At 35.9% G+C, this 12,115-nt stretch overlaps 1 protein-coding gene across 4 annotated transcripts in view; it reads right to left on the reverse strand.

The window, feature by feature from the left end:
- WDPCP (WD repeat containing planar cell polarity effector) overlaps nt 1–12,115 on the reverse strand; it is a 159,825-nt gene that overhangs the window by 79,264 nt on the left and 68,446 nt on the right. For all 4 annotated transcript variants that reach the window (XR_011325437.1, XM_069787458.1, XM_069787456.1 and 1 more), the window contains exons 9-10: nt 9,733–9,866; nt 5,100–5,291 (exon numbers count right to left, since the gene is read on the reverse strand). Coding sequence is in view for 3 of the 4 variants with exons in the window: in XM_069787458.1 (XP_069643559.1) it covers nt 5,100–5,291; nt 9,733–9,866 (326 nt within the window). In the remaining variant the exon portion in view is untranslated. The remainder of the gene's footprint in view (nt 1–5,099; nt 5,292–9,732; nt 9,867–12,115) is intronic.

A 12,115-nucleotide genomic window follows, 5' to 3' on the forward strand; every position in this document is an offset into this window, starting at 1 on the left:
ACTAAACGTGGCAGTCATGCACCACTACTGCACATTTATATTGTTTTCCCCTTGCAGTACTGGCCTGTGCTCTGCATCAGCTAATCAGCAGTATGAGGGATACTATACAAGTCAAGTTCTTAAATCCTAAAGTCAGAAATCGTAACAATCCAAGTAAAGGAATCTGTTAATCTATGTAAATAAAGGGCCTGAATTATGCTAGCTAAAATACTTTCTTTCATTTTATGTTTGAAAGAAATAATAGCACTAGCTTGTGTGGGCAGTATCACTCTTCTCAGTGCAAATCTTTGAACACTTAAAATTGAAGTATTTTGCATAGAGTGCTGGGAAAGGATAAAGTCCACATATCAAAACAAATAAGAGTTTTAACCAGTAGTTCTTAAGCAGAAAATTGGCTTACCAGGCAGATAAAAAAAGAAAACAAAAGAAACAGAGAAATAAGCTTGCTGTGACTGAATTGTGAGCCTTTCAGATGAGAAAAATGTTTGATTTATTTTACGGATGTTAAAAAAATGCTTATTTAATTTCACACAGTGAGGCTCCAAATAACAGTAACACTTTAATTAGAAATGTAGAGTGGGAAGTGTAGCGCACACTAGAGTAAAATAGTTTTAAATACATCACTGTGAAGATGGACACCCCCCCCAACCTATTTTTAAACATTTCTAAAATAAAAATGCAAGGCTCCTACTCTAGGTTACTTACTTGGCTGCATTGTATTTACAGTCCCTCATGCAATCTTATTATTTAGATCTTCAGCCAACATTTATTCTTATTTTCTTTCAAAATTTATCATCATCATCTTTATCCCATATTATTCATTGAACTTTCAACCCAATGTGACACCAAGGATTTTACATTCTTTGCTATACGTGTGCGAGAGGTATTTCAGCTATTCAGTCACACATGGTAGATTTTTTCTGAATGCTACAGTAATTGTAGGATAGCTTACTCATAAAAGATCTGCTGTGTTTATTTCACAAGTTTGAGGCACAATGTGGAAGCAATAACTATTAAATATTATCTCTTGGGAGAAAGAAAAATAATATTCTCTCTCAGGCAAATTATTTTTTCCACAAGATTGAAGTATAATTTCAGTGATTTGCAGTAGCACTAAATGGAGTGAAAATAAACATGGCAAAGACAAATGCAAAGTAGTACAGTAACTGAGCCCTGGCATCATCACCTCCTGTTAATTTATGTTTGCAGAATAAAGTTCATGTTGATTTTAACATCACTTTCTCTCAGAGCATTTAATCCAAGGATGATTCCACATCAGAACCTATTTACTCATAGCAAATTGTTTGAAGTGATTTCTGGAAGATTCGTCTTCTGGTTCTGAAATCAAAATACCAGCATTATCTCCTCAGGGAGACAATTAAATTAACTTTCTTGATCATTGGTACTTTAACAAAGAAGAAACAAACAAAACCCAAATAATTAAATAAATAAGTTGAAGAATGGATGAGTTTGCTGGAGGAAACCAATACACACAAGAAAGCAGACAAAGTTTCAACAGACAAATACTCTTGCAGCAACATACATGCATGTATATAAATGTACATAGCACACCAAAGCAAAGTCATATGTTAAAGAGGAAAACCCCTTTATTTCTTCAGGGGACAATTCCTCAGCAAAACTTACAGCATTCAACATAGTAAACACTGATCTCAGAAAAAAAATGAAGGGAGTAAAACAAGTCAAGATTTGCAAGGAAAAAGTTCTTTCTGTATTTAGAGGAATAATGTCTACCTTTAGACTTAGTAGTAGCAAATGTTATAACATAAAGCCACACAGCACAACTCAAATCAAATTTATAGCATATTTAAAATGTAAAATGTATTTTCTCCATCAAGTAGAAAAGCTGCTTAGGTACACAATACCCCAAACACTGTATGTGCAATGTGAATCATCCCAATCCAGAACGTGTAGTTACAAGACAGTATCATTATGATGGCCTGAGTTGCCTTGTCCCAGAGCTATTCCTGTCCTCATCCTAATAAGCACTCCTCTGGTGGGCAGCAAATATCACTCAGAAAATTCTTCCAGGGAGGAAGTAGTATCACCTAAGTGCCCTATTTACCTTTGCCCTGCCACAACAATAAGAGTGTCGGTAGCTGGCAGATCTTTTTGTGGTTTTCGTAGGTCAGCACCAAGGTGCTGTAGAATGGCTGTGGCTAGCAGCCATTCACTTCCTTGGGCTTGGTTTACTTCTTCATAAACCCAATATGCCAAACAGCTCTTTACCAGCTAGACATTGAGCAATTCATGCTTTTCTCTTAATTCTAGATAATAATGTTTTATCCAAGCAATACTACTATTTTCCAGTAAAATGTTGGTGGTATTATTTTACTACACTTCTTTTTTTATAAATGCTCCAAACTGAATCAATTCATGCTTCTCATTCTTCTTCTGTTGACAATAATAATTTACTGGGAGAAAATACATATTATTGGTCAAATATGATAAATATGGATTTACTTTCATGCATAACAATGGCATGTCATGTTTTTATTCCAAGTCTATACCTGAGGAACACTACAAATGGTAAGGGAGTACAGGCAAAGAGAGGCAAATAAGAATGCTTACAGAAACACTGTATTTCTGTGGTATGTGACCTAGAGAGTAACTGTTTAGAAGCTGTCTAGAAATGCTAACTACATTTTTGCTCATGTTTAAGCTATCAAACAACCCTCAGAAGTTAAAGGTGTTAAGATAAAGTTCCTCTCCAAGACTCTGTAGGGGAAAAATGTACCTCAGTTAATTGCAGACTGGGGGTTGACGCTACTTCTAGAGCTGCTGGGTTATGACATCCCCCATCCATGCATGGGGATTTAACTACTGCCCATAAGGAGTGCTAGAGAAATCAAGAAAACAAACAAACAAACAAACAAAACCCAGACAGTACCATAGGTTACATGGCATGGATACACAGGGGAAGCATATAGGCAGAGTGTCTTGAGCCTTACACAGCAGCCCACTGAACATGCAAGAGATAAGTACATGAACAGACTAATTGACAACCAGAAAGACAGTTTGTTATCTATATATGACTAAGTTTTCCATAGCCCTGGAATACTGCTTGGTATTTTATTGACAAATACAGGAAAAGAAATTTCATCTGAAGATCTTAGAATTAAAACAGACAAGTACAGGCAAAGAATCAGAAAACAGAAAGCAACTGAACAGTTAAATTTGGCAGTTCTGCTTTTAAAAATAATTTTCTTATATTTATATTATAATATGGGCTAAATTAAAAGGATTATGACTTTAGGCCTAAAGGGTCAGTGAATGCTTATTATCATTATTGTGTTAAGCACCAGTAATGTGCTTGGGACTATACTAGACAGCCTCAGCCCTGAGCAATTTATAGTCTAAACCAGAAAAGGATAAAACAAGGTGTATTGAAAGATGCAGAGTAATGCTGTAATTTGGAAGTCTCCTTATAATATATAAAATGAAATGGACAAAGCTTTAGACTGACAGGATGGTTTCTGTGAATTTCTTAGAAGAAATGAGTCTCTAAAAAACATCTCAGAAATTAGAGATTGCGAACTGCTATGTTGGCATTAAGGAGCTTCCTGGAAGATGTGGGAAGGAAACAAAAGGCATGGGAATGTCGCTGTTAGAACCTGGACATACAGAAGTCATGGTAAGAAATATGATCTGAAATTTTAGTAGGATGAAGTTTCATAATATTGAACTGGCACAGGGACTAGGCTGAAAAAGCTTACAAAGAACAGATGCATGTTTTAGCTATCAGAGTAATTTTTATATATGATTGGGCATAGCTGCAGGGGGAATTGAGAACTGCAGGTGTATATCAGGCAGAGGAGAGAGATGAGTCAAAGATGACTGCTAGTTGAGAGAGGTCAACTGAAAAGAAGTAAAGGAGGCAGAACTGGAGGTAATTTAAACTTAAATTCTACAGTGACTAATGACTGAAATAAGAAAGAAAAACTGTCTCAGCTACCTTTTCTGTTTTGCTTTCAATATATAGAAAATCCCAAGGGGGAAAAACCTCACTGAAATTAATGTTAGTTATCAAAGTAATAATTCCAAGACATTAAAACATTTACATCTTCCCTAATTAAAGAGAACAGGATGTTGTTTATAAGAGCAGCTTATTCTGAAGTGTTACTTAGGGTTTTTCCCTACAGGGAAATAGCCTGTAATACCAACTCCAGAACAGCTGTTCCACAGCTGATCCTCAAGTTTGTGCTCCTCTCCCAGAGTCAGTGCCTTTTTAGTCCATACTAGTAGCGGCATAAGCTAAACTGAAAATAAAACTCCAAATACAGGAGCATCTATACAAGATGCTAGTCCAGAACAGCTTCTATATTTTAAATTCAGGCACCAGTTCTTTTCAGATAGCTTCATTTTTAATTTTTTACCTAACATAAGAAACTGGAATCAAATATTCTTAAATGGATGAAATAAAAATGAAATAGATTAAATGGAAACATCTGCCTAAAGAGGTAAGCTAAGCAAGTGTCAGGAAGAGGGTCAGCTTGTAGCCGAGTTCTGACTTGTAGCTTACATTCCCACCTGTAGATGGGGAATTTTGACTTTTTCATTAAGAAAAAAATTGGTCTCTGATTTGATCAATACTCATAGCAACAATTTAAGCAGCATCTGGGTGTAGCTAATATTTTATAATAAAACACTTAGATGTAAAATGCCTATCAGTTACCATTGCAGACAACATAAAATAATTGCATTAGACAAGCATGCAACAGATACAGTTTCTAACTCAGATTAGAGTTTTCTAGTGGTACTCTAGAAATACCACATACTCTAGAATAGGTACTACTTCTATTTTCAGTGTTAGCAGCTCCAAAGCTATTCCATTATAAAGACCTAACTTCCTTGCTACAGTTCTCAGATGCCAGTTTTGATGTGAAAATAGTAAATACACTAAATAAGGTGCTTTGTTCATTAAATGATGAACCTTTGTTTTTAAGATTAGAATGGCTGATCTTCCTTTCTTATGTTTTTATCCTATCTGTTCTTTATACCTACCTGAATATGCATTTAAGTTGAATCATTATTTCTTTAGCAAATCCAAAAAATCATGTAATGAGAGTTCAGCACTTTACCTCCAATTTGCCATGTGCACAGCCTAATAGCAATAGGTTGGCTCTGTCCCTCTCACAGGAAATAGGAGACCAAGGCCATGCTCCATCACTAGTTGCTGACCACCAGCAAATGACCATATCTTGCATACAGTTTATTGCCAGGTGACGTTTCATCCTTCTACCTTCTGGTCCAAGTATATCAGTATAAGAAATCTGATGGAAGAAAAAATGCAGGAAATATTTGAGGTGATAAAATAGCATAGTAGGAGCAACTGGGAGCATTTACTTTGGATGTGTGAAAGAGAATGCATATATACACAGAGGACTGTGTACATATATCTTCATATAGGCTGTCTGTAAATGTAAAAAATATCTCCTCAGACAGAAAAAGGCATGCTCACACTTTTATCTACGGGGAGGGGATTGGGAAGGAAAGGAATGTGAGTTAAGAAGGAATTTACTGCAATGACTCCAATCAATACCAAAATGTACAGTCATGGTTGCTTGACAGCATCGACCTACACACAGGATTTAAGCTTAGCCATATTAAATGACAAGTTCTGCAAAGCTGACCAGGGAGCTAAGGCTAGTGTTTAAGACATAATAAAATATTAAATATATTCTACAGTGTTTGAGCAAGCCTATATCTTTCTTTTTCCTCCCTAAATTAAGGAATCCACATACAAACATCCGCTTTGGAAGAGAATATATACTTTTCTGCATAATGTGGATGAGCTACAGCATCATGCGTAAAGTTTATGCAGCTCTTGAGAATTGTGCCTCTTTCTCAGGAAGGATTTGTGGAATTTATTATTCAAACTCTGTTATTTTGGAGCATGGTTATTTGAAAACATGAGCAGTGCACCATCTGGGTGACACATGCCAAGGAAATATAGATTGCACCGCATTTCTGCTTAAGGAATTAATGGAAGGTTGATAGCTAGGGGAAAAAAAAACTATCTTGCCATTGCTGGTCAGCAATAATCGAACCACTTTCTGGGGATTAAGCGCATGGCTAAGCCTACTGGACCAGACACTAGCAAAGGGCAGGGGGTCTTCTTATCAGAGAAATGCTTCTGGAGCCAGTCTCACTACATGACAGATTGCTTTCATATTCCTGTCTGCAAGGCAACAAAGGATGGCAGTAATGCGATAATGCCAGAGTGCAATGGGTGTTAAGAACCCGTTGCATTTATGTATTGTATTTAGTAAATAATCAGGCTCATCCAAATTGTGATCTCACCACTCAACCAAGGCCATTAAAATCAAGGTTAATGCTTTAATAATCCTTTGCTGTTTTTTATATGGTCAAAAAGAACCCTTTTCTATTTGCATGGTCATAATATTATTGACCTCTTCATCCCCTGAATACACATCAAAAGGAACTGAAATCAAAGTAATTACCAATGTTGTTCTCTCACGGTAAACATTTAACTCCTTGTACTGTCTCCTCCTTCAGTAAATTGAAATGGATTAAAAAAACACAGATGGGAAAAACTTGCAAAAGGTCAATATTTTCAGAGTATCCTGTGTTTTACTTGTCAAAATACTTAGAAGTGTAAAGATAAAACATATAAAAAGTTAACAGGTAGCTGCTACTTGAATTAAAAGTATATGTAAATAGTTAATTTGGTGACAACACATTTATTAGGATGGAAAAACACAAATACTTTCATTGATATTAATTAGTCCTGTATTGTAGATTTAACTGTTCATAACAATTTCACATGTAATAACAGCCACAATCTTTTGTAAACCTTTATGTCTTGCATTAGACATGGCCCTCTCAAACATGGACTAACGCCACGAAGAAAAGGCAAATGATAACAGTTGTTTTTATATTTTGCTGGTCTTCAAGACTGTAGTGATTCATACAATAAGCCTTCCTTTATTTTTTCAAAGCGTAAATAAAATCCAAGGTGGTATCGTTTAGAAAGGAAGAGGATAAAGAAAGTAGTTCTTCCATTTAGGTATGGTTTAAAAACCCCAACTTTTGGATAAATATCAAACTGTGAGGAAGAAAGCATGGCTGACTTGTTCATATTATTAATAGCACTCTGGCAGTCCAGTACTGCCTAGTGTTCCCTGCCAATTTTGCCCATCATGAGGCTGGACACTGAACAATGTGGAGTTGCTTCTGTCCAGGTACCAAAGAAACTACAATGTTAATATGACAGAAATTTAATTATATCATCACATATGATTGTAAGCATTTTCCTCATTTTAGAAGTGGGAATTTAAACACAAATACTACGTATATTTCTCAAGGCTACACAGAACATCAGAGGCAGAAATGAAGGCTTCACTCAAATTTCCTGAATCTTAGCTCCGTATTTTAATCCCATGGTAGTTCTATACCAGTGCAAGCTACCTTTTAATTCAATTTTTCTTGGGAAAAAAGAAATCAGCACTAAGCAACTGTTTTTTTCTAAAGTGTGTATTGTTACTAACTAGTTTGCACATTTGCAATTGAGGACCATCTTTTGTTTCATTACTACTGATAGCGACGGTAGTGTTGACTGTGTCTGTGATCTTTTAGCTTTTGTAAGTTTGACCAAAATCAGCCATAAAGAACTCTAATTCAATGCAGAGACCTGACATAATATTACTGCAGTAGTGAATAATACTTTCTGCTGGCTCATGCTGGTGCAATTTTGAAGATAATAAAAATTATATTTAGCTGCCTAACTAGCAAGCCTCACACAAAAGAACATTCAATTAAAAAATGCAAATGCCTTTTTTTGGCTGGCAAAGAAATAATCCATAGTGATTCCCACTGATTTCAAGAGAAAGCAAAGTTAACATTGAACATGGAGGCGTTTCTAGAAGCTCAGCTGTGTCAGCAAAGAACTGAACGTAACAACCCTATTAAGGAGTGCAGCAGATATTTCTGGTTTCCTAGGGCAGAGAGAGTTTTCTATGGATTAGGCTTTCCTTCTTTCCCAAGAAAAAAATGCCATAACCATTAGATCCAAAATGGGCCCAGCAATACTCAGAATGAAAATATATTTTCTAAACATAAATTAAGTAAGGAGCTATGGTGCTCACAATAAAATAAAGGCAGTCTTCAGCTCACCACAGCTTCTTCATTAAAGTTTAGCGCCATTACCAAAAAACCACACCACACACCACAGTCGCTTCTAAAGCACAACCCTAACAAACACCATAGGCCAGGCACAAGCGCACATCATTTTAAAGTAAACTACGTATCAGCTCAGTTCCTGGTGAACAGTGAACTGTCTCAAATCCACGTTATAGAGGTTGGATCAATCTCGCAAACACAAGTCATTGCTGAAAAGAGGCCCTGAACTGAAACAGCCTGGAAAATGTATTAGATATTCATCCTAGCAGAAAGTATTTCTACGAAGCAAGTTAAAACGTATTATGGCAAAACTTAAATTAAACACATCCTTAAAAAGCTTGCCTTGCAGATGCAAACTCCCTTATGTGAGGAAGCAAATTACTGAGGGGTTGTCAAGGGGAAAATATTTGCTAGCACAAGATTGTTTTCCTTAACATCCTGTCTGAAATAAATACAAACTCTCTCTTTTGCTCACTACATCTTTCTACCTTTCTTGGGCAAAGGCTTGTCTCTTCTTCATTCTTGCAGTGAATTGGATGCAGTCCCTTTCCTACTCTGCCTGTTCAAAGTTAATTGCTTTGGCTGATTATTTTTTCATAATGTTGCAGTGCCAAGCACTTTCACCTAAGGTCAGCCACTGCCCTGATGCCAAAGAGCTTATGGTCAAAATAAGTTATGCCTCCACAGCCTAATACATCCAAGACACAGTGTAATTCAGCTTGAGATGAGCTGCTTTCTACAGACATCCAAACTGGCTAGTTTAAAGCCACCTCAGCTACCTGTAGACTACCTTTCAGCTACTGCTGTGACTGTGGTATAGACACACCCATACATAACAGGCTGGAAAAAAAGGAGTATTTTAATCTTCACTGTATAAGTAGTGAATTGAGAAACAGAGGTACCAATTCACTTGCCTAAGGTCACATACATAGTTTGTCAGTGGTGAGAAACTCAGCTACTGTATCGAGTTCTAGCTCAGTGGCTTAATTGTAAAACCAACTCTCCCAGCAATACCATTACTGTAACTAGAGGGAACATAAAGATTTCTGCAAAGAATTACAACAATCTTGGAGCTCAGACAGATGACCGAATTATCACAGCTTAATGAATTTGTGTATATCAGCTGAGCCATAGTAATTGACCATGTGTGTGTTTTTAGCCCACAGCAAACAAGAGGTAAAACACATGAGCTTAAACCTTTTACACTGAGGTTTACCATTACAGATTTTGCTTCATGCTTGTTAGATGCTGAGAATGTGCAAAGGGTCAGTTACTGCTGCTCAACTGACATGAGGTAATCTGTTAAGTAGGGGTAACTCAACTGTGTGTCTGAGCCCTTAACCTAAATGCAGTAGAAAATTGGATCCCTCTTGGCACCGTATTTTAACTCATTAACTCAGAATGCCATGGAATTTTTTTTGACTTTTCAATAACTACCATTTTTAGAATTTGAGCTGTTCTGGTCAGTTATATAAAGGTTTGCAATTTATACTGCTATATGGTATCAGCAAGTACCAGTGATTCAAAATGTAAAGTTACTGCAGTATTTACAGTCACCATTGACAGCTATACCTTGAAGTCCAAACAAGAGATTTTTTCCAGTTTTTTGTTTACATCGGGAGAATCCATCTTCTTTGTAAACTGAATAAAGCAGAGTTGGTTATGGTCCTCAAATGACAAGATGATGAAATTGTCTGTAAGAACAGCTGAAAAACAAATAAAAATTGTCACCACTGTAATACCTGTTTCTAGTAACAAAACAAATTACTGAACCATCCACTGAGACATTGCAAAAAGCAATTTTTTCAAGACAGTGTCTTAAATATTACATTGAAGCCTCTATAATCTCCTAAAAGACATCAATGTGTCATCCTGCCAGGACCTTCTTGGAAATAAGAAATAAAGCCTAGGGAGTACTCTGATTACATAAACCTGAATAAATTATCTCATATCAAGTTACCACTACATTCAGATATATGTTTTATGCCCTCCCACATTAATTTTCATCTCGGTTCAGCCTTCAATTTTTTTTCTTATGGTAACATCCATTTTGGAAATGCACCTAATACAGCATATCTTGTGTTAAAGATGATAAATGCAAATTAGTACTTGAGGTGTATCTGGTATTTTGACATTGTAGGGTTCTGGGTGCTGCTGCAGACACCAAGGAGGCTGTTCCATACAGGATTATGCTTTAGAGGGGTTATGAATTTGTTGAAAGCTTCACATGGGGGTACCCAAAGAATACAGGTAACCAAGATGGAGCAGACTCCCTTGAAGTCTGGAAAAATGCAGTGGAATCCCTGCTGTTGTCATAAGGGGGTGTTAGACCAAAATAGTTCTAAATAGAAGTGACTAACTAATTTGACAATAAAAATTAATTAGACAATAGTATCTAGGAATTTTCTCAAGTGTTATCCAGTTATTCAAGCAGTGCCCACATTTAAAGAGATGTCTGAGAATGAAGTGAGTCATCAGGGTAACTAGTACCAGATCATTGTTAATGAGAATCAGGATTAAAGTATAGCTAGCAAGCTATTTTCAGAAAGTAAACTGAGAAACCTCTGCTAAAAGGAAAATGCCAAGTAAAGTGGAACCGGATTTAAAAACAAACAAACAAAACCCTGCAGAACAACCCCTGAAAAACAACAAAAAAAAGCATTTGTGACTAATATCCTAGATTCTTAAATGTATTTTATATATCCTTAAGTAGATTGGCAGTTTAGTCTTACATATAAGCATTGAAAACTGGCTTCTCAGCTTTGCTTTGATTTAGTCTGATTGACAATGAGTTGCATTTTCCAATAGTCATGTACTGGCACAGCTCTTAAGTATCTGGTATGCAAATGCTAAAGGGTAAAGTTTAAAGCCAAATAATTGCCTTTGAAATGTAACATTAACACTAGCTTTTGGAAAAAAAAAAAAAAAGAAATGGTGATAAAGAATCTGACATGGTGAGTTAGAAGCTATAACTGAGATCCTAAACATACATGAAAATTCAAAGGCACTGAGTATGGTATCCTCAATGTGTACACAGTTAAAATATTTTTATATCCTCACAGATATAGTTTACATTAAAGATGACCTACGGCACACCTCAGATGCTTCTGAAATTTGTTTTCATTGAAGGAAAGAAAGCAGGATTCAAAGATCCCTGGGCAGGTATGAATGAGACTAGCAGTCCCCTGATTTTCAGCATCCATGGTTGTCCTGGGCAGGAGTGGAGACTAGATCGACATGAAAGCAACTATGGGCATAGTTAGACCACTACTCAGAGAAGACCCATATGCTGCAGAGTCAGATTACCCTAAAAAGGCAGGCAGTGTAGTAAATATTCTATATACTAGTACTGCAAGACCTCAGTGCCACAAAATAATTTAGAAAATGAGAAATACTGTTTTCTTTTAGGAAAGCAATTTTTTCTAAAATTTCTAATTAAACTAATTTTTATATTTTGGTAATAAATAATAAAAATTGGGAGGACTTTATTAGAGGCAGAAGGATACATTAATTCTGTATTTTGTGCACACGATCTCACCTTTATTCCAAATGTTAAGAGGATATGCTACTCGTGAGTTAGAATTAGAACATTTCATAAGTAATTTTGGCAGATTGTAATCCTTATCCATTTCTACATATACACAATTGTTAAAATAAGAACTATTATTTTTATACAGACTTCTGTATTAAATATCAAATTTCTTTTGGCCAACTTTATAAACACAACCCTAATTCCAACCTAGATTTCGAAAGATGTGCAATAATGTTGGATTAAAGTTAATTTATTCTAGGACAACATTATGTTGTGGTTCTCACATAAGGATAGTTCAGTATAAAAATTTGTATTTTGAACAGTATTTGCGTGAGTAACAAAAGTATCTTCTTTTGTTTTTCATGAAGATAATAAATGTATTGCAATGACAGGTATTGAGGGTTTTGCTTTTAGTGAACAGAA

Source organism: Haliaeetus albicilla, chromosome 7 (genome assembly GCF_947461875.1).
Source record: "Haliaeetus albicilla chromosome 7, bHalAlb1.1, whole genome shotgun sequence".
Lineage (NCBI taxonomy): Eukaryota > Metazoa > Chordata > Aves > Accipitriformes > Accipitridae > Haliaeetus > Haliaeetus albicilla.